This window comes from Homarus americanus, unplaced genomic scaffold, assembly GCF_018991925.1.
Source record: "Homarus americanus isolate GMGI-L3 unplaced genomic scaffold, GMGI_Hamer_2.0 scaffold16836, whole genome shotgun sequence".
Lineage (NCBI taxonomy): Eukaryota > Metazoa > Arthropoda > Malacostraca > Decapoda > Nephropidae > Homarus > Homarus americanus.
The window spans coordinates 360,262-384,413 of record NW_024720513.1 but is presented as its reverse complement, the minus strand read 5'-3'; the positions used below and the strand labels follow the sequence as shown (position 1 = coordinate 384,413).

Below are 24,152 nucleotides of genomic sequence, written 5' to 3'. Positions count from 1 at the left end.
TTCTGGCATTGATTCTCTTGTCTAATGGCTTCTCAACCATAGTACAGTATTGCTCTCAACACACACATCAAATGATGGTCTTTCATTGTGCCATTGATCATTAATATGTACAGTACTGTATACTGTACATTATCTCTGTTTTTTTATATTTATATAAAGTAATGATGACTAAGCGCTGATAGAAAATAGCAATAAAGGGAAGGAAGGAATAGAGTCAAGGAGCTTGATAGTGAATTTAGAAAAAACAAAAGTATGGATTAGTGGTGTGGAACCTATGGTGGAAAGAGGAAAAAGGCCATATGCTGTCAAAGAAAGGTGTTGGCAGTAACTCAGTAATGTGCAGTGAGTGTGGAAGGTAGATACACGCGGTGCAGTGGAGTGGATGGCAGACTACAGGATCTTGCTAACTTAGTGTTCTGTGTGTGAGGTAACCATGTGGCCTAAGCAAGGCTGGAGAAGCTCAACATTGGGGATATGTCCCTGACTAGTGCTAGTGGGGGTGCTGAAGCCAGCTCAATTGCAAGAGTCAGAAGTAGTTGGAGGAATTTAGGGAGTTGCTGCTTTTATTGATGACAACAGGACCTTTCCTTTGCATGAAAAAAAAAACATATATGCAGCTAGCATGAGAAGTGTGCTGGGTAATGGAAGTAAAACATGGACAATTAAAGAGGAGATTTAATGCAGGCTAGCACTAGCTATATTGAGAATGGTTGAGGTGTTTATGAAATGTAACAATGAAAGACAGGAAATCCTGTTGAGAGCAGCCAAGCACTTTCTATTTTTCCCGGTCTAATTATTATTAAAATTACTACACATGCAGGTCAGCTTTATACATGTTAGCTTAGTGTCTCAACTATAATTTAAAGTTTTTGTTGTCTTAGGCTTTGCTGTCCTGCATAAGTGAAGTAAATGGTTCATTTTGGTATTATTCTACAAGTCTGGTTCTGGTTCTTTACTGGCTTGGAATCTCACAGGTCATCACTGATAACACTCTCTATATGGTAAACTAAAGTGGCCTGGATTCCTTTCCTTTTCCCTAGATGATGTTTTAAGTTAACAGGAATAATTGAAGGTTGAACCATACATCTCATATTTATAGCCAAATGGTTTGAGACAATGGATGAGGTTTTGAATCAGTACCCTTGCTAGCTCTTGAGGCAGCTATTAGACCAGGAGTTACAAGTTTGGTCCAACACTGGTACACTGCACAAGGAGTTGTGTACAACACCTATGTGATACCTACTACAATAACAGTTCAAGCCCACATTCAAGAGCAGGCTTAAACAGGGGGCATTTTCCTCATATCATCTCCCAATACTCTCATGTGCTGCTTACATCTAAAAAATATTTCCAACTTTTATGTTCAAACTTTTTACCTTTTTTCTATTTTTTTTTTTTTTCTTTTTTTCTTTTCCTTTTTTAGTCAAACCCCATCGGTGCTCACGGGTCTATAAGGGTAAGTTTATATTTTGTTTTTATTTTCTCAAAGACTTTCCCTTTATAATTTTCTTTCTCTCTCATATAGTCTTACTTTTACTATATAATGGTCAGACTTTCCATGCCCACTCCTATACTGTAGTGTTAGTAATGCATGACATCACCAAAAAAATGGCCCAGGTTTACATTTCCCATCCCTTTCAAAAATTTTAATGTCTTGTCTGAAGGGTTGTTAGTTCTAAGGCCCTCAGTGTACAGTACTTCGATAATCCAGATGACTTAGTTCTGGAATCATCTTAGTCACTCTGTGTTGCACATTTTTTTTTTTTTTTGGAATGTTAGGTCTTTCTCAAGGTAGGGCTTCTGTGTTTTCGGGCTTACAAAGGAAATGTTTATACATACTGTACTGTAATATCATGAAATACAAACATTCTTTCATGTCGTATACATATTAGAATTTACTGAAATAAAGATACAGGAATAAATTACAGTGAAGAAATATGAAGTCTCGTGTGGAAAAAATCATATCGCCACAGCTTACATGACACATAAAGGAATTTGTTTACACTGTAGATAAAGCCTTGTTCTAATAGAGGGTAATGTTCTTAGCTTTGTTTTTAAAGTACTCCCACTTCCAATTTTCTTTGGAAAAATTTGGCATGTGCTCATTATCTATTAAGGTACAGTACGGTAATTTAAACAATGGAATGATATCATAATATATTTTCAAGAAAGCCAGTTTTGGGCATTGGTCACTGCCATTTTAGCCTGACATGGCAACAATCTTCATAAGTGGAATATATTTATTCATAAACATCTATAATGCAGTAAACTGTAAAGTACTGACAAACAATCTTCTCTTACTGAGTCATCTCAGACACCCACACCAAAAATAAAGGTCCTGCCTTTATATTTTTTCCACAGTAGCTACAACAGAGGTACAGTACTGTACAGTGTGTAGCAAGGTTCCCCTGTAATATTTCCTTTCTCCCCTCAGTCTGATTAGTGATGTACTATACATAATAATATCTGTTCCTGCCAAAATAAAATGTTTACTGTATCAACTTAGAAAATAAAAAATAGCTTTGGTATTTTCTCTTACCACAGTTAATTGTTATTCTTTCAAATTTAACTAGTTAGTTAATTATATTTTTTCTATTAAGTTTACTTGATTTTTAAACATTAACTAGTTAAGTTCATATTTTTTTCAATTAAATTACTCTTTTGTATGGTGGTAACATTATGACTAACACCTCTCACACAGTACCCTGGCTATGGTAACCTTCAAGTGCAAGAGTACCCCTGGTGGGCCGAGAGAATGAGCCGAGACGATGCCACGATCCACCTGGGACTATCTACAAACGGAACGTTCCTCATCCGCTGGTCTGACCGTCACGAAAAGCTCATCTTGTCACTCAAGTGAGATAATGAGTTTTATGTGTTTGCTTTTTTTAGGCATGAGGTAGGCATAAATCTATTCTCTAATTTACATTTAGATCCTGAATGAGACAAATCATAACTATCTTTCATTTGTGATAACTGATGATTGAATGTTTATTTAAAGTGAAAGGTAATTTTTTTAGTCAAATTAAGTAGTGCAGGTACAGTAGTATAACAAGAATTTTAGATTAATCACATAACAGTGGACAATCAGACTGCACAATATTAAGTGTGTTTCTCTCCTTCGGACAGGGCGATGGGCGAGGTGAAACACATGAGAATTTTACGACAGGAAGAAGGTGGCTACTTCTACTTGAGTGAGGCTCGTTACTTCAAGGACATCATGGAACTCATAAACTTCTACAGACAGTCACCACTCTCAGAAAGCTTCACTGGGTACAGTCTTTATCTATTGTATTAGAGCCTCTTACCTCCCCACTAAAATACGGTGATATCCCCGTTAGCCGGAACAATTGGTGCAGAGCACTTCGGGGAATGAGAGATTTCCGGGTAACGAGACGACTCTCTCAGAGCAGGAGAAAAATCCCTCATCCCCGGAATTTTCCGGGTAACGGGAAAATGTTCTCGGAATTTTCCGGAAAATGTGTCCCTCGGAAAATCGTTCCCAAAGCCGGAATTTACCATAAAATTCCGGGTTTGGAAACGATCTTCCGAGAAAATTTCAATTCCAGCTATCGGAGAGTTCCGGGTTTGAGAGGTTCCAGCTAACGGAGATATTACTGTAAGTGTCTTCCTTGTCAACTTTAAAGGAAGTAGAGGAGGAAGGATTTTTCCCTGCAGTTAATGATTTGTTTCACTTAACCAAATATTGAATAATCAATGTATGTACAGTACAGTACAGGTATTTGCAGGAAATTTTAATAATGTTATAACTTATGGACATCTGGTACTGTATATTGAGTCTTGTAGTTAATTATTTACAGTAAAACATTTAGGATTACCCACCACAAAAGGTAGATCAGAAAACAAGTTTCTGTATTATTATTAAAAAGTGACCCCTCGTTTAACGAACGCCTCGGTTAACTTAATTTCGGTTAACGAACTGCCTTCCATAAGGATCTTCAATTCGGTTAACGAAAAAAAATTCGGTTAACGAAGTTCTTACGAACCGACCTCAACATGTTTTCGCTTGCACTGACCGGGCAACCAGCTTTAGTATCAGTCCGCCAATACATTAATCGGTTCTAGGGCTTAAATTCCTTACTATTTTAGTAAATATCAAGAAGTTTATACTATTCAATAATTTTAAAAGTTTAATATTCAATTTTTTAGTCATTTTAACAATTATTGAACATAATTGAAGGTAAAGTGACTAGTTTAATGCGTGGCATCCAGCCTCTTAACACAGCAAACAGGAGTTAGTCTCTCTCTGTTTTCACTGGAGGTAACATCTTGCTTGAGACTCTCTTCAACTAAACGCTTTTTTTTCTGTGTTTCCAAGCAAATTATTGGTCATTTTGAAATATATTTTACATATTGACAATATATAATGCAGTGCAGTGTTGATTTAAAGAAAATAATCTTGAATTACACCAAGAGAGCTAAAATTTTATGGGTGAAATGGTGCCATGGGGTGACTTTCTTCCACCCCAATGCCTTCTTCTTCCTTCTCCTCCACCCCCATTCTAAATTTTCGGTGAGCTGGAACCAATTACCCAAAAACCCATTGAAACAATGGTTTCGGTTAACGAACTTTTCGGTTAACGAATGACCTTCTGGAACGGATTGAGTTCGTTAACGGAGGGGTCACTGTACTTATTACTACCTCTACTGTATTATTATTATTGAAGAGGAAGGTTTATGACATACAATAGTGTGCATTATGTTTCTCTGAGCTATTTTCATGTGGATCTTTTTTTTTTATTATCACTACCAATAGGAAACATGAAAGATAATTTGTATGATAAACCCTCAACATATCATGATAATGTGTTCGGATAGTTGGCACGATAAACAAGTGTTACTCGTACAACTTAACCACATGGAATAAAAATAACACGGGTGCCATCGTTTGGAGATCAGAATTTTAATACTTGTAACATTTAAACTGTGTAGGTCCCACTGCATCTGCTTCCACACTCAGCATCAAGCATGTGGGATACTGTATTTGTTCCTGATATTATGTACGTAATGTTATTTTGTTTTAATCCATATTACATTCAATTTTTTTATGGGTGCAAATATGCAGTTACATTTTCTAGTACTAAAATCTGGTACAATAATTTCCATGTGGTAACAACAATGAACTGCGAGGATTCTAGTTTATTATTAGGAAAAAGACTAAATTTCACTGTTTTACATTGAGAAATATGAAGAATAATCTTCCATTAATAATTTACAGGTTGGATTGCTGTTTGCGCCGCCCTCTGTATGACTCTGCTGTAGTGAAGTTTCCATATGTGGGAACTGGTGCCAGTCATCTCAGTTTGGTGCCCGGCCAGAAAATCGTGATCATGAGCAGGGAAGGAGAGAACCGAGGCTGGTGGAAAGGACGATCAGGCAACAGGGTGAGTTTTACTTATATTTATTTATTGGTTTGTAAATGGACAGTCAAGGAACTTCTGTTTACTTCAACAAACTTTGATGGCCTTTATGCTACTGGTAGTTACCCTTGATTGGGAACGGGTGTACAGCACAACTCACACCGTACCGTATTTATTTCATGAATTACCACATCCATATTGTACTTGACTCTTAACTGTTAACTAAAGATTCCCTACTCTCTTCCCCCAAAATATGGGAACAAATAGAAAACAAGGAATGTGAAACTAAATACATAATTTAATTTAGAAGTGTACTTGCACTTTTAAATACTATACTTTATTTTTTTACAGATGGGCTACTTCCCCAAGGAATACGTCACTTTAGAACACAACAGCATGCATCCCTGGTGAGATGGTAAAAGATATTTTGCACTTGAGACAAAGGAGGTGTTAATTATTATGTATAGTTGCCCCTGAGCTAAGTACAGTACAGTATAGTATAGTATTACCATGATCTGATGATGAAGGTAATAGTGACAGTGCTCATCCTGTGTTTGTCACAAGGAAGTATTTTCTGAGATGTTGAAATTGAAATTATTTTTCACACTTATTACTTAACACCAACGTAGCACCACATGTTGCCCAACTTTAGATTCTAACAGAACTGTCTGTCAGATTGTTCTTTTATTACCTCATTTTCTTGCTTTTTTATATAATACTCTGCATTTATTTCTTGCATCAAAGTTCATTTTGTGCTGTATTGTCACCAGTCTAGTGTATCAAGTGTCATCCACATTTCATCAAAGCTTTTCCTCCTCAAGTCTTTATAAATAATCTATTATATTATTTTCTTCAGTTATTATTTCACTGTTAGGAATCGATGCAAAGATTACTTGGTGATTCTCCCCCCAAAATAATAATACCTCAACTCTGTTTTAATGTATATTACCAGATCACTAATTTGCAACCAAGTACAGTACCAACATCCAGGTGATTTCTTATGAAAAAATATAAAAATAAATAGCTAAACAAATGTTCATCAGAGCACAAATCCCCTTCCAGTGTGACTGGCATGCCTGGCCCACAACTTTGACATAAGCTTGACAAGTCAGATTTGTCTCTTGTTTTTGTTTGTTGAGTTATTTTATTCACACATGACATTCACAGAGTGAAATCAATAATCCATGGACTACTTGGGTTATGAAGAATAAATTAACTGTCATGATGGGGTAGCCATTGTAGAGAATGTTTATTTTTATTGCCATGAATAAAGAAAGGTTCAGGGAGATACTCTCTGTTGACATATGGTTTTTGCACTGACCAAAGTTGAATTGGGAACATTAAAACAAAACCATTCACAAGTTTTTTATACAAAGTTGATGAGCCCAAGTGATTTTGGTCTCAGTCATTCCACAGAAGGCTCCACTTTTCTTATTAAGGGATTGTACTGTACTCTGTGTTCATTATACAGTACACATTACCCAGTTAATGTATGTGTCAGTCTACTATTTTAAAGCAAACTAAACATGATAAAGCATTTATAGTTGTAGAATTTAAACGCCTCTCACACTCAGCTATCTGTCTGTTTGTATATTATTTTAAAGCAGTCATATGAACCACCTAAAGCATTCTGGTTCTTGACCTGCACACAGCCATGCAACAAAAGTTGTGTTGCCATGGCTAAAACACTTATTGGGGAATTTTAAATATGGTTTGGCTATCAGACAAATAGTGTTCACTAGTCTGCAACAAGAAATAAGAGAAGTGTAAATAAACAGGGACGAGTGATGCAACAGGAAAAAAACGAGATGTGTGAAGTAGGAATAGATAGACAAACATAAAAAGGAAAATACTAAAATATAATCATAAAACAAGAAAGGATTGAATAAGGGTTGACAATTTGTGCCAGAGCAAATTGACTGCATTATGAAATAGACCAAAGAAAAGAACCACTTGTTGGAGGATGACCACTTCCCATTGGTAGTTTGTGTGTGTGGGTGGGTTGATCTAGTCAGCCCTTCCTTCATCACTTTATGTTATCTTTTTCTGCATTTCATTCTCAGGCTTTGTGCACCATGACCTTAGGGAGACACAGGAAAGGTTTGACTTATTTCTTGACCTTGTCTCTTAGACGTGTGAGTAAGAGTGTGACGTAGGTGCATGTTTGTTACAAGGGATACTTACACCAAGATCATAAACTGGAGGGGTAATCATGTGCCAAAACTTTTGCTTATACATATACTGTATGTAGACTAAGATTATATGTAGTAGTAATATATAGGAAGTAAACTGTTGATAGTGTATTATGTGAAGCCTTTTGTTGCTACAGGTGTATTGTCCTACTGTATTTCATAAATATTGTATTCTATTTTCCATAGTGCCCACTCACTGATTATATTTTTCATCATATGATTATAAGTGTTCTTGAGTGAATAATTTTTGCTATCTTATGCTGAGAGAATCTCATTTTGGTCTTAATATTAACTTTAAGAGTTACATGTACTTGGTATTATACAAATCTTATGTACAGTTTTCCTTCCCTCATGTACACATACTCTAAAACTGTTATTAACTGATACACTTAACAACACGGTGTAGTAATAACGCTCTCTGGCATTATATACAACATTTGAATATATATTGCTGTTACTAGTATGATCTACACATCAGTTGAAGTAAATTATCACCACATAAAGCACATTGTTAAAGGTAGTACAGTACCACCCAATGGTTAGTTTATGACAATTTGGGATCCTTATTAGTAGCTAACTGGCATAAAAAATTTGTTGCAATGCTGTCTCAGGTCATTGATAATTTTTTACTCTCAAATTGTCTAATAATTGGAAAGTCTGCAAGTAATGTAGTACTTTTTACCCTCACTACCCACAGCTGCGGATGGGTACTGTATTGTTTTGGATTTTGTCAGTCTGTCCGTGTCTCCAGAATAACTCGAGAATGGGTTTGCAGATGATAAACTGTCAATGCTAAGCATGAAAATATTTAACAGGTGTTGCCACGTTAACCGTTCATACAATGATAACACAAACGGTTTACGGGCGTTAAAAAAAAATGAGCACACGAGACGGACAGTGTGTAGCGGTGAGCACTGTACATTAACTTACAGCAATAGTGTCACCCTGCCATGGTAACACTTACCAATTATCAAATAAAATTGTGCAATAAATATAGATAACATTATACTGTTGGATCAGTAGTAAGTACTGTGCCAGGTATTGCAAGTTAGATGTGTTAGCTAGTTGGTACATTATCAGGGAATTCTAACCACTCTCAACTATATTACAAATGTAAATTTTTTGGCACCTCACTGTTACTTGGAGTTCATTTCTTATACAAATAACAAAGCAGCCCATTAACAGGAAAGACAATAGCAGTAATATAAATGCTTAAGTGTAGTATAGCACTGTATGAAATGTGTGTGTTCATCTGGTCCAGAGTTCATGTTCACAAAGATTTGTATGTTGAATTATTTTCCCACTGTTAGGTTATGAGACTGCATTTAACTATCCCATGTGAGCTGTAACATGAAAATGGCAAACAATGGATATTAATATTACACCAAGACACTACTTTAACCAAACGTTCGTTTGTCCACAATTATGAGGAAAAAATTACAGTATGTACAAATTTTTAAGAATTCAGGTACTGATGAACAATAGGAAGTTATTCTTTTATCTTTGCTCTTAATGTATTATGTTGTCATTGTTTTTATAATGGGAATGGTGCTTCAGGTTACTATCTTACACTGAATGTTTGATATTGTCAGTACATTAGTGGTGCCACACTCATGAAGATGGAATCTGCCTATGAGAGTGGAGTCTCTTTAAATTACCATAGTGGACTGTATACAATAACTTTAGGTTACTTCAAGCAATAGTAGCATCGACCAGGGTGAATCAGACCGGCAAATGACTGAGGTTTTAATAACTCCCTTATTTATTTTTTTTTTTTTTGAATGAAATTTTTTTGGTATAATTACATAAAGCATTTAAATACAGTTTTTGTTTGTTTTAACAGCTATTGTAGTCACTTGCTAAAGTATAATGGGAGTTATGTGGTCTGATTCACCTGCAGTTATGGGGCAAAAGTGGACCAGTGACACAATTCCTTAAAATTTTTATTTATTTGTGCAGTTTCTTGTATAATATCTTGCAAAACATCTTTCTTCTCTATTTACACAACTCAATTTTTTGTTTAAATTTCTTTATTTATTATATTCCACAAGTCTGTGCATTTTCACGAGTGTTCCCAAATTACTGTGTTTATCGATTGTCCGTACTTGTTTGAGAAAAAACTCATTACAATACTCCAATGTGAACGTACGTGTGGAGGCAATGAGCTATAATTAAATAGCTAGCTACCAGCTAGCCACGCTCGCTTCCTCGATGATACGTAACTGCATACACACACACACACACTTCTTTGATCAGCTATGTAACTGCCTGGCTGAATTGTGTCACATTGCCCAGAGGATGGTTTGAGTGTGGAAGGAGCAAATTTTTGTATTGTGCATAAAACAGTACAGTATGTGCTATTTATTTTATAATACGCTGTGAAGTAATTATATTGTTTATCTAAGCAATTTTTATTCATTTTAGATGAAATTTGGATTTTTTCAAATTAGGCATGATCCACATTCACCCGGTGACTAAATTCTTCAAGGTGAATGTGGACCGAATTTTGATCCATCATAATTATGTAAAAAATTAAGGTTCTTTCTTTGGCACATTTTTCCAATCTAAGAGTACAGTATTGTATCCGAATTTAACCTTTATAAGACAAATAGTATTTTCAAAAGTGAAATTCCCAGGCAATTCGTCTTCTCTGCTTTAGAATATAGTCACATTTCCTTCATAATTACTCTTGAGGTGACAAAACAGTTTCTCTGCAAGCTGAAAACAGCTAAAAAAAAATTATTTGTTTTGTGATTTCACCAAGCATGGTCTATTAGCCCCAGTGGTCCTCTTTGCCCCAGTCAACGCTATAGTATTTTTAATTAGAAACAAAGTTATCATATTAGTATACAGCATAATGTGTAAAGTTGGTTATAGTTTAAATAAGCATTTAGACCAATTGGGTTTGAACTGGTTGAAAGTTACTATGAGAACACACTGTTTATGGGCAGGTCTCATTCTGGCACACAAGAAATCTTTTCCTGGAAGCACTGTGGCCACTACGCTGTCTGTGTATGGTATCTGGATCTTAGAATGAAGTAGGAATTTTCAGTGTTGGTTAGTCTGTTACATAGACAAGGCTGATGCAGTTGGATATACTGTACTGATTGTTGTTTTTCCCTCATACCCAAATAGCTAGAACTGGGAGTTATAATAAAAGATCCTTATTAGTTTAGTTTGCTATTTCTTGTGATTAATGGCAGTGCTAATGTACATGACAAGATTATTTCCATGTATTAAACAATATCCTTAGGTACTTTATTCCAGTATCCATTATAAGTATTTATGAATTATTTCTAGATGAAATATAATCTCTTTTATGAATTATGTTATAAAACCCGGTTAATGTTAGAATAAGAAAGCAAACCCCTGTGATTCAGTTATTCTCAGTAAATGAATGTAATGATAAATCTTGTGGTTTTGTTGCTGGTAACTTCATGGTGATTCTCATTTAGTGTACAGATTATGGCTGAAAGGTAAGGCTGGCTTTATGTGTTTCCTCATTACTATATCACTTCTGCCATGTGTTGAGAACATGAAAAACAGATTTGTTTTTCATTTAGCTGTCTTTAGATAGAGCCTCATGAACTCTTACACATATTGTACTCATATTAGCTATGATATTTGAAATACAATAGAACCATGATTATCTCCCCATATTGGAATATTATAATACAATGTGATAAGTTGTATCAGCTCAGGCTGGTAAAAAAAAGGCAATCTTAAAGCTGTTTGACATGGCTAAAAAAAAAATAAACTTGGTCTCTGCAGTCTGCCCAACCTTTCAGATATTGTACAAGCACATTTTGTAAGCAGTCACATGTAAGATTGAAACAGTTTAGTAAACTTTGCTGGTTATACACCATTTATGTACATGAATCTTTGCCTCCCCCGTTTTATTGACATCCAAAGTATTGTAAAACCAAAAGCTGGTGATGCAGGACTAAGAGGAGAGTATAACATCGAAGTGTTGGCTTGCATGAAGGGGAGGCCTATAGGAAGACTCCTTATTTTCAGTAATGTGTATTTGCTATCCAACTGCCCTCCATCATGTGGCTTGAAAGTATATAAAATAAAAAAACAGGCGATGCAGACTTTCTTGAAAGTGCTTGCACTTTTTAAATGCATATGATTAGTTTTAGTGTTTGTTTGTTTTTAAATGTCAACATAAACATGAGCCCCGTCTAAGTATATAAATGCTCATTAGGAATATAGGACCATGAAGGGGGGGACAAGTTGGGAAAAATGCGTTGCTTTTTCTTGTAATGTCATACTATCATTGTAAGACCTTTTGCTTCATTCAAAATGGCAGTTTCTCAGATATGCTCCTTGTGGAGATTAGGTCTTTGCCAGTCAGGGTGATTGACAATAATAACTGTAATAGATCACAATTTTTGGTCTTTGCACAAGTTCAGAAGCACTCATTTATTGATAATGTCAGCCTGTGGTAGTAGTCAATGTGTTTTTCATAATACTGTAATAGGGTAATTTATGAGAGGATTTTTTTATTAAGGTTATGATGGTGCTCAATTAGAAATGAATAGGCTTATATTATCAATTTTATGATTCAGATTTTTCTTGAATTTCCATATTGTATATTAGCTCAGGCATACACATGTATGTATAGTCATTTAACGTGAGGGAATTTTTTAATACTGTACAGGTACAGTATTTCTGTTTCTTCTAAGAGTTGTCTGTTTCTTCACCTCTAACAAGATTGTCTTTTTTTTTCCTTGGAAATTTAAGGAGTAACTGAGAAGCAGTTATTGGAGTTGATTGTAATATTTTCTTGCTATGTATTAAGGATGTTAGTAGGATAACAAGTCCTTGGGTTCAGGGGATCTGATTGTGTTATTTCAGTGAAAATGAAATAATGGAAAAATTACTAAACTTATATATGTAATACGTATTTAAATGAGACAAGTTAACTTTATTGTTTTTCTTCAACAATTACTAAGTTTGTCACTTTTCCCTAAAAAATTTTGATCTCTGCATCAAAGGGAATTTGGACAAGCAAATAATGGACGTCCTTGATATGTAACGGCAGACTAATGTACTGAATATCAGTGTTAGTTGAGTGGTGTATAGTGTCATGTGAACTAAGTTAAATTATAGGCCAATAGGAGAGTATATAGTACAGTAAAAAGTTATGTAGCTAATTCATATGGAAAATTGCTTCTGCTTATGAGATTGTAATTAGAGAGAGTAAAGCAGGATCATTGTAGCAGGACCATGCACACAGTGTTGCAGGACCATGCACACAGTGTTGCAGGACCATGCATACAGTGTTGAATATTTACAGTGATCAGTTAATGTTGTATTGTAACACCCTTTTCTGTGTTTACTTTCTTGTTATTAAAGAAAACAGATTAAACTCATTAAAGAGTTCATGATGATCACTGTGTGAGCATGAACCTTTAACAGTGACTTAGTTAATAACAACACTGTTGATTGAACCATATTATTGAACAGTACTTTATTTGATTAATTCTCCAACAGCCAAATTTACTTCATTACATGTCATTATAATGTCAAGTGATGGTTGTTGTTGGGGTGTCAACCAATAAAAGTAAGCTTTTGATTATATAGTTGTGTCACTGTAGTTCATAACCTAGCCATTAAATTTGATGAAATAGATTCTTGTATTAGAGGCACAAAGTGAGAAACTATTTCTCACTGTGTAAAACAGTCCATTGAAAAGCTCTTAAGGTTATAGTCAATGCATATCCACTTAGCTGCAGATTCTTGGAATGATTTTTGAGGTAAGCGGAAAATACTTGGCTTTTAAAGTTAAGTGGGGTGTTTGTTAACTTGTGACTGATTATGTGAATACCGTTTAAGGTATTATGTATTCGTAATAGTATTGCCTAATAGGTGTAATTGATCTTATGACTTGAATTGTGAGACATTGAATAATTTCCACACTATCTGCAGTAAGGTGTTCAAGTTGCATATTTATTATAGTCATGTGTGAGTCATTTTTAATCAGATTTAAGATATATAAAGATATGGTTTTATGAGACATGATTTGTCTTATCTGTGAAGCTTCTATCTTGTGAACCTGACTTTTGTTTGTGGTCATCTCAGGGGTTCAAAGTTAGCATAATTCTGCTTCTGTTATCTGCCAGTGAACATGTTTATAATATGAATGTGTACCTAAAATTCAGTGCCATGACAATGTTGATACCCTATTATTGATTTTTAGACACACACACCATACCATAAATCACTCCTGTTTATAAAACCTAAACCTTACAAAATAAAGATATACTGTGTACGGTATATAAAGTCACTTAATTTTAAGAGAAAAGAAGAAATAGAATGACAAAATACAATAAATGGAAGTAAAAAATAGGTCATCGTGTGAATAAAATCCTGTAAATTTAAAGTTTAACCTTGTTCGTAACGGTGGGCATTCATATACACAGTATTGTACTACTTTTGAACCCCTGGTGACCCTGTAAATATGTGACAAAATAATGCATTTTTCCTCCCAAATTAAAACCTATTTAGCTATCTACAGAATTTTATTTATTTTATATTCCTTATCAGTTATACATATTAATACATTTTAAGGTTTCATTTCTTTTTAAATTTTTTCTGTTTCAGGACAGACACCTTGTACATTACTGGATCATTTTATAATTCCCAACCAATTTTCTTGCATTTTTAGTACCGGTACATTTTGTATAATTTCTTGGTTTTTAAGTTTTTATAGTAATTATATTTCTGATTGAGGTGTTTACTGTACAAACATTGTGCACAACAAGTCCATGGGATGTATATTCCACTGTACTGCATATAGCATTTAAAGGAGCAGTATGTTATTACCTTGTGTCACCTCTTAGCAAATACCTAATATATATATTTTTTTTATCTCAGACAATTTTTTTATCAGTAAGCTATTGATAATAATTCCATATTAATGTATGTATAGATATATCCTGTAGATAAGTAATTATGATTCTGGTGAGTAGACAATCAGATATTTATAATACTATGCTGAATTTGCCTGCATATTGCCCCTTTAGGTGTTACCATGCAGATATGGTGCAAAATATTGATTCCGTCTGATGTACATTGCATAGTATACTTTTTTACTGTCAAAGAAAAGATGTCAGTGTTCGTCATGGCTGGTGAGGCCTCCCAAAGTTTGTGCTAGACAGTGACTGATACTGTGACTCAGTAGCCCATTGTATTGTGGGGAAAACCACAGTGTTTAATCAATAGAAATTAACAAATAGGTTAAGTGATATATTGCTCCAACTTCATTTTTACAAACTCTCTAACTTAGATCGTGTATAAAATGGATTCACCCATTTCCTTTGTGTTAAATAAATGTGGAATTGATGCTTGTTTGTGCTGAAACTGTCATCATCATGAAGTACATGTATTCCGAACACTGAAATCAAGTTAAAAATAATGACCATGCAGTACAATAATTACAAATACTGTATCCTCAACATTATATACTTAATACATCATCATTTTGACTGTTGGAATATTGTGAAGATCTCACTACGTATTTCATTGAAGTAATACTCAAGTTCTGAATATTCCATAGCTAAATAAAGTTTCCCTACATAATACACATTGAAGTAAACTCATAAAACCTCTCAAATCTCTCTCTCTCTCTCTATGTAGTCAGCTTATAAACAATAATACAAACCTGTAGTAGAGTTTTATTTCTATCTGATAATGTGTAATAATGAAAATGTTGATTATGTAACCCTGTTTTTGCCTATTTTAACAATGCCAAGAGTTCTATGAATGGGGCTGAGAGTATTGTTTAGTTATCCATTATGTTAATGTAGCTACAGTGCTGAGTTCCATTGGTCACTGCATCAATAGCAAGTATTTTGTCACTGTCTAATATATAATTCATATTAGCTAATCAAATCTTGCATAATTTTTTTTTTACAAGTTACTTCTGTCTCCATACTGCTGAGTCATTGTCGTGTTTTTTTTTAATGCAGTTTAAACTCTTGCCCTCATCACTCTGTAGATCAGCATACAGTTGGCGTATTCAATTCTGACGTCTTTCAATATCATAAAATCTTTCTGTGATTATTGTGAGGTATTATTTTCCTTCATAACTGAGTTCATAATCTCAAGTCTACATACATCACTCACCTCCATTTTATCTCCCACTAGATAAACAAGACATCCTGGCATATGTCTTCCAATATACACTGTACCCTCGTTAATTCGACAAAACGGGTTCTGGGTCACTCGAATTACCGAAAAATCCAAACTTAACCTTGTTCGGAATATTTTGACATTATTCGACAATTTACGAATTTTTGTGTCCAACTTTCCAAAGATTGTTCCTCATTATTCCAACCAACGGACATAATCAGTCAACATGCTTTGGCTGCCATAAAAAAATATTCAATTTATAATTACTGTACAACCAAATATCTTTTAAATGTAAATATTGTACAGTAACAATAAAGTAGATAATAGCTCCAGGAATAAATACATATAACACATTGTGAGGTGCGCTGATGAAATGTAGCTGATATTCAGAAAGTGTAATGGTCACAATGGTAAATGAGGTAAACACCCACATTGTACAATCCCTCAGGTGTGGATGATTAAATTTGTGAGAAAAACATGCGTACTTTTCACAAATGTGACCTGGGTTAAATCCTCAGCCTAGAACAGATGTGGGAAGGAAGGTCTCCAGCGTGACTAACAAACATGGCAGGTTTTCTCCGGATACACTGATTTTCTCCTGTATTCGACTAACACCGAACAATAAACAACTAACCAACAGCCTGAATGACTTGTCGGCCAATAAGCAAGAGACATGATAAATAAATAAAAATGGTCGCCAAATAGTTGAGAGTGTAAAGTACAGTTATCATGTAGGTGAGGAACTACTGATTCAACACTACTGGTGAAACTCATTCTCTTAAGTTATTTAATAAAGCTCTTCCCTCCCTGGACTGTAGTTACGCTGTGGTTTTTCATTGAGATCCGTCTACGGTGTCTTAAGTGAGCCGCTACATAAGACTGTGATGAGCCTACTTTTTTTTTTTATGAAATCGAATGCCAAGGTTTTTCAACTTGTAAGAACGTATAAAATCATCAAATATTGTTGGATTTTAATGAACAAAGTAATATTTTGTAGTTTTTTTGCCCTTGTGTATAGACGTGGTAATGTAAAAGGGAAAATATGGTCACACATGTAGCAATAAACAGAAATATAAATGGCACAAAGTAAAAAACTGTCATTATCACGTGAATGTTACTATTATTGTTAATCATTACAGTCCTAGAACACCGAGCAATTCACCAAAGGACGTGCCTGATACACCTTATGTAATACTGCCCTGTGTCAGTGGTGGACAGCTCTGATATCTTACTAGTTACATAAGGTACCATGACAGCTCTGGGTGAAAGTCCCACTCCTTCCCTGCCTACAACACCACTAAGAGACTTCCCTACAACACCATTAAGAGACAGAGAGAATATAATCACAACTTGACAACATTTCCTCCTCCCCAACGCACGTGAGGCAGCTACCAAGTTCCCTCCCTTAACGACCTATTCTTTCTCCCCTGTCTCTCGCACCTACCAGTAATACCAACCACCCCAGTCCACTACACGGTCTCCCGGTACTAGAACTGGGAAGGGAGGTAGAGTGAGGGAATAGTTTTTGAACACTGGGAAAATATCCGTTTAATGAGGGATAATACTGTACCTGGGTCACTGAGGTAATATAACTGAGTACTGGGGATGATAATTGGGTATATGAGTAATACTTCAGTACTGGTGTAATAAGAACAAACTGGGATAATACAACAACAATAATAATAATCTGATATACAACAACAACACAGTCCACAACAGCCTCGCCACATACACCAGAATTATGTTAGTCTGTTTACTACGCTACATAAAACTGTAACAGGAAATATTGTTGACTTAATATGAAGGGGAAGATTTGGTGATATTACAGTGTGTGGGGGGTCGCCTACAGGAAGTGACTCAACGTCAAATTTGTAACAATGGTTGGGTCAGAAACCTTCAAGCCTGCTGACATGGCCACCACTGCCACACACACCCTCACCACTGCCCCACACCCCCTCCACCACTGGCCCCCACACACACACACACCCCCTCCACCACTGTACACACCCCCCCCTCCACCACTATTTTACCCCCTCCACCACTGGCCACACACCCCCCTCCACCACTGGCCACACACAGACATAGTAAATAAGGTCAGGAACAATTTGTCGACAATTACCCAACGTGTTATTAATCCCACCACCCTTTCCTTTCCCCATCACTTACTCTCCCATCACCCCTTCCTCTCCCCCATCACCCCTTACTCTCCCCGTCACCCTTACTCTCCCCATCACCCCTTACTCTCCCCATCACCTTCCCTCCCCATCACCCCTTACTCTCCCGTCACCCCTTACTCTCCCATCACCCTTACTCTCCCCATCACCCCGTACTCTCCCATCACCCCTTACTCTCCCTATCACCCCTTCTCTCCCGTCATCCTTACCCCATCACCCCTTACTCTCCCCGTCACCCCTTACTCTCCTTATCACCCCTTCCTCTCCCCGTCACCCCTTACTCTCCCCATCACCCCTTCCTCTCCCCACCTTCCCCTATCACCTATGTACACTCCCCACGGTCCAGGTTCATATCCATATGGAAGGCGTAAGGAGTGACAAGTGCCCACGACCTATCCAGCTATCTATCCATCTACCTAATCATCCATCTATCCATCTACCAATTTATATACCCATCTACCTATCTATCTATCTACCCATCTACTTATTCATCTATCTATCCATCTACCTATCTGCCATCTATCTACCCTAACCACCTTCCCTACCTCCCTATTCTCTCCCATCCCATGTCGCTTCCCTCTTCCCTCCTCTCTTCCTTCATAACTCCATCTCTTTTTAACTCTCTCCCCCTTCCCTTCATCTCCCCTTCTTCCTCTCCATATACATTCACGAGATCCGGAAGGAGGGAGAGGGAGATGTGTGGTGGGGAGGGGAGGAAAGTTATCACCGTGAAAGAGAGAGTGACGAGAGATTGAGAGAGAGAGAGAGAGAGAGAGAGAGATTCCTTAGTATGTCTACGTCTTTTGTCTCTCAGTCTCGTCGTTGTTATCTCTCTCTCTCTCTCTCTCTCAGGTAGGTCCAGGAAGAGATAAACCACTCACCATCCATAACCCAGGTAATGAGGGCCTGGAGGGTGGAGCTGAGACATCCACAAGCAGTAATTACACCGACCGTCGCTCATCCTTTCTTGAAATCCCACTGGACACAACTTCTCTTCAGGTAATACTACTGGACACAACTTCTCTTCAGGTAATACCACTGGACACAACTTCTCTTCAGGTAATACCACTGGACACAACTTCTCTTCAGGTAATACTACTGGACACAACTTCTCTTCAGGTAATACTACTGGACACAACTTCTCTTCAGGTAATACTACTGGACACAACTTCTCTTCAGGTAATACCACTGGACACAACTTCTCTTCAGGTAATACCACTGGACACAACTTCTCTTCAGGTAATACCACTGGACACAACTTCTCTTCAGGTAATACTACTGGACACAACTTCTGGACACAACTTTCTCTTCAGGTAATACCACTGGACACAACTTCTCCCTGGACACAACTTCTCTTCAGGTAATACCACTGGACACAACTTCTCTTCAGGTAATACCACTGGACACAACTTCTCTTCAGGTAATACCACTGGACACAACTTCTCTTCAGGCAATACCACTGGACACAACTTCTCTTCAGGTAATACCTGGACACAACTTCTCTTCAGGTAAGGTACCACTGGACACAACTTCTCTTCTCTTCAGGTAATCCCACTGGACACAACTTCTCTTCAGGTAATACCACTGGACACAACTTCTCTTCAGGTAATACCACTGGACACAACTTCTCTTCAGGTAATACCACTGGACACAACTTCTCTTCAGGTAATACCACTGGACACAACTTTTCTTCAGGTAATACCACTGGACACAACTTCTCTTCAGGTAATACCACTGGACACAACTTCTCTTCAGGTAATACTACTGGACACAACTTCTCTACAGGTAATACCACTGGACACAACTTCTCTTCAGGTAACTACACAACTTCTCTTCAGGACCACTGGACACAACTTCTCTTCAGGTAATACCACTGGACAATACCACTGGACACAACTTCTCTTCAGGTAATACCACTGGACACAACTTCTCTTCAGGTAATCCCACTGGACACAACTTCTCTTCAGGTAATACCACTGGACACAACTTCTCTTCAGGTAATACCACTGGACACAACTTCTCTTCAGGTAATACCACTGGACACAACTTCTCTTCAGGTAATACCACTGGACACAACTTCTCTTCAGGTAATACCACTGGACACAACTTCTCTTCAGGTAATACCACTGGACACAACTTCTCTTCAGGTAATACCACTGGACACAACTTCTCTTCAGGTAATACCACTGGACACAACTTCTCTTCAGGTAATACCACTGGACACAACTTTTCTTCAGGTAATACCACTGGACACAACTTCTCTTCAGGTAATACCACTGGACACAACTTCTCTTCAGGTAATACTACTGGACACAACTTCTCTACAGGTAATACCACTGGACACAACTTCTCTTCAGGTAATCCCACTGGACACAACTTTTCTTCAGGTAATACCACTGGACACAACTTTATTTGAGGTAATCCCAGTGGACAAAATCCCACCGATAAAGAAGCAACAGGAGGAGGAAGAGGAAGGGGAGGACGAAGAGGAAGAATACAAAGAAGTGCTATCAGACGCGACCTCTACAATCACCAGCATCAACGCGACCCTCCATCCTTCTTACCTTCCTCTTTCCTTCCCTCCACCCCTCCCTCTTCCTTCCTTCCTTCCCTCCTTCCTTCCTCCCAACATAACCTATTTTCCCAAACCATCGATTAGTCTTGCCATTGATACCCAAAAGAGCGGATCGTTTACACACCTAATCTGAAGACGAATGACAGGAAGAGTGGAGGCCCTGTTTATAGCCCTCGCTGGTCCCCCCCCCCCTCCTACCTACACCACAACAACAACAGCAGTAGTTGTAGCGGTGGTCATACTCGTCGTAACTTGTAAACAACAAAAATAGGTTTTATGAATGAGACAATGTTTACATGTGACGTCAGGTCCCTCCCGCCTCTTAGACGAGTATAGTTGTGAAGCTAATAAGTCTCCTCTCTCTCTCTCCTGTCCCTAACATTCTCTCCCATTACTCCCCAGTTCATTCTTCCCGTATCCTCTCCTTACCCATCTTTACCCTTCCCTTCCATCTTTCCCTCCCCTTCCACCCTTTTTTTTCCATCTTCCTCCTTCTACCCTTCCCTCTCTTTCAATCTTTCCTTTCCATCTTCCTCCCTCTTCCATCCTTCCATCCTCCTCTCCCTCCCTCCCCTTAAGACGCTTCTGGTATTTAGGCTGAGTTATGAATCTCATTATAATAAGTCTTCATTCACACTCATCACACTGCTACCCTCCCTCTTCATCATCCTCTTCCTCCTCTTCATCATCCTCCTCCCCTCTTCATCATCCTCCTCCCCCTCTCTCCTCCATCGACCCTCCTCCTCCTCCTCCTCCTCTATCCTCCCACTCCCCCTCTCTTTCTCCTCTCTTCCATCCTCATCCCCCTCTCTCCTCCATCGACCCTCCTCCTCCATTCCCCATCCTCCTCCTCTTCCTCCCTTCCCCATCCTCCTCTCCTTTATCTCCCCTATTGGCATTTCCCCTCCTCCCACTCCTCCCACTCCTCCCCACTCCTACTCTGGCAAGTCACTCCCTGTCTGGAAAAGCGGTCTTCATACCTCCAGTTCAGAGACAAATTTAACATAAGAATCTTTGAGAATCCATCGATGTCTCGTTAACTTGAGTGAAAAAAATAAGATACTTTTTCCTCACTTACTGTAGAGTTACGGTGAAACTTACGATCGTTTGAGAATCTGTCTAGTACTCGTAGCATCACTGAGGTAAATACCGTGTGTCCTCGTGTCTCCAGGTAGGGGTAAAGAGATCACCTGAACACTAGCCCCTCCCCAGGTAACCTAACCTAACCTAATATAACCTAACCTAAACTAACCTAACCTAACCTAACTCACCCAGGAAGCGTAAAAGTGTTTAATGTTAAGGTGAAATAAACTTGGGAAGAGGGAGGGGGAAGGAAGGAAGGGAGGGAGGAGAATAGAAAAAGGGGAAGAAAGAGGAAGGGGGAGAAGGGAGAGAGGGGGGAAGGGAGAGAGGGAGGCTAATCTTCAGGTGCTCCATAAAAAGGGTGGACTTGGTAATCGCTCAAGAAAGGAAGTGAAGACGAAATGGGTTGACGCAGGAGAAAAGTTATCTGTCCTTATCTCTCTCTCTCTCCCTCTCTCTCCCTCTCTCCCTCTCTCTCTCTCTCTCTCTCTCACAACAACATTCCCCACAATCCTCTGCGTCACAACACCCGGGATAATTATTATGAACCACCGATCTCTCCACATTCCCTCTCGACCCTACGATCATTTAGATATATTTTGTTATTTTCTCGTAAGTCATAATGAGAATGTGTGTATCTAATTAACTCACTTGGTTAGGTTAGGCAAGGTCAGGTCAGGTCAGCACCAGCAGGGAAGAACCACCTCCTGAGGGCGGAACAAACACACTCTAATGACCCTCACGTTCCTCCCCCTGGCCCTTCACCCTTATTACGGAACGTGACCACACACACACACACACACACACACACACACACATCACCATCACAGTCGTCCTTCAACCCAACTAATACATGTCATTTGACCACATTATTAAGTACGTGGGTCATGTTAATCCTCCTGTGAGAGAGAGAGAGAGAGAGAGAGAGAGAGAGAGAGAGAGAGAGAGAGAGAGAGAGAGAGAGGTCATTTGTTAAATCATAAACAAGTGGTGAGAGTAAGGGAGGGTCAGTGGGTGCCAGGGAAGGTCAGTGAGTGCCAGGGAGGGTCAGTAGTAGGTGTCAGGGAGGGTCAGTGGGTGTCAGGGAGGGTCAGTAGTAGGTGTCAGGGAGGGTCAGGAGTAGGTGTCAGAGAGGATCAGGTGTCAGGGAGGGTCAGGAATGAGTGTCAGGGAGGTGTCAAGGAGGATCAGGGTAAACTAACCTAACCTAACCAGTATATATAGTACAATACCTGAACTACTCTCTGATGATTCAATTACCCTGAACAAATGGACAAGTTGTACCATTAATCACCACTACACACAAGACACCGACTGGACAATCACTCGCTCGGACACGACACTAATCCGATTATTACTACCCCTCCCCCCCTCTATCACCGTGTTAAGTCTGGTCACTGTACATCACACACCTGTACTGTACATGTACTATAATAATCTGCAATGTTTATCTGTGAGCTGTAGTACATAAATAATACCAACAACAGCAACAACAACAATAATAATAATAGTAATAATAATAATAATAATAATAATAATAATAACAATAATAATAATAATAATAATAACAATAATAATAATAATAATAATAATAATAATAATAATAATAATAATAATAATAATAATAATAATAATAATAATAATAATAATAATAATAATAATAATAATAATAATAATAATAATAATAATAATAATAATAATGACGCTAGGTGAGCCTTCAGAAGGGTGAGACTCCACTTGTTATTCACGGACCCGAGACTGTAAAACGCCAAGACCTTATTCACCTCCAGCATGGGTGAGGAATGTACAATGGCAGGGAGGGAGGGAGGGAACTATTGTAGAGTGGTAGGGAGGAGGGAGGGAGGGAGGGAACTAGAGTGGTAGGGAGGAGGGAGGGAGGGAGGAATTAGAGTGGATGGGGAGGAAGGAAGAGGAGGGAAGCAAGGAGGGAGCGAGGGAGAAAAGGAAGGTGTAAATGAGACAGGGCAAAAGGAGGGGGCGTGAAGGAAGGAAGAAGGAGAGAGTGAAAGATGAAGGAGTGGTTAAGGTGGTAATGGTGAGGGGAACAAGATGTACCGTCTTAGTAACGATGATATATAGCTCTCTCTCTCTCTCTCTCTCTCTCTCTCGGCCATGTATTGTGTATGGTGCCAGGATCAACCCCCCACGAGGCCCTGAGTGAGTGCTAACAGAGGGCTATAACAACACACCTGTACTATACCCAACACACCTTTACATAATAATTTTCTCAACTTACAGAAAACGTCAAGTAATTTCTTCCTTTTTTTTCCTTGTGTTTTTATGTCGTAGTGGAAGAAACAGTGGCGGGCTGTTATTGTCTGTCTGTCTGTCTGGAGGTAAGTGAGGGCTGGAGGTAGGTGAGGGCTGGGGTAAGTGAGGGCTGGGAAAGAGATGGTGAGGAATAAGGGAGGACTGGTGAGGGTTGAGAGCTGGTGAGGGCTGAGACCTTGTAAGGAGGGTGTAAGACAAGGGCCCCCTAAAGGACCACTTCCTCGGGTTTATGGTCCACGGCAATCATGTAGAGGAGCAGCCCCACCCCAGCCCCTGTGTCCCGTGGTCCCCCAAAATCCTCCAAGAGCCTCCAATA

At 38.2% G+C, this 24,152-nt stretch overlaps 2 protein-coding genes across 8 annotated transcripts in view; both read left to right on the top strand.

Annotated features, from left to right (window-relative positions):
- Positions 1-14,090, top strand: part of LOC121860558 (protein vav-like) — a 48,017-nt gene extending 33,927 nt beyond the window's left edge. For 6 of the 7 annotated variants that reach the window (XM_042357729.1, XM_042357730.1, XM_042357728.1 and 3 more), the window contains 5 exons: positions 1,424-1,456; positions 2,702-2,856; positions 3,130-3,273; positions 5,240-5,405; positions 5,733-14,090. In XM_042357729.1, coding sequence (XP_042213663.1) covers positions 1,424-1,456; positions 2,702-2,856; positions 3,130-3,273; positions 5,240-5,405; positions 5,733-5,792 — 558 coding nt within the window. In that variant the 3' untranslated portion in view covers positions 5,793-14,090. The remainder of the gene's footprint in view (positions 1-1,423; positions 1,457-2,701; positions 2,857-3,129; positions 3,274-5,239; positions 5,406-5,732) is intronic. The other variant, XM_042357727.1, reaches the window with a different exon arrangement.
- A 2,029-nt stretch (positions 14,091-16,119) lies between these two features.
- Positions 16,120-20,302, top strand: LOC121860563 (ATP-dependent RNA helicase glh-2-like). The gene is made up of 5 exons (XM_042357735.1): positions 16,120-16,131; positions 18,916-19,155; positions 19,277-19,394; positions 19,492-19,641; positions 19,725-20,302. Exons 1-5 carry the CDS (start codon positions 16,120-16,122, stop codon positions 20,300-20,302), a joined length of 1,098 nt encoding a protein of 365 aa, XP_042213669.1.
- The last annotated feature ends 3,850 nt before the right edge of the window (positions 20,303-24,152 follow it).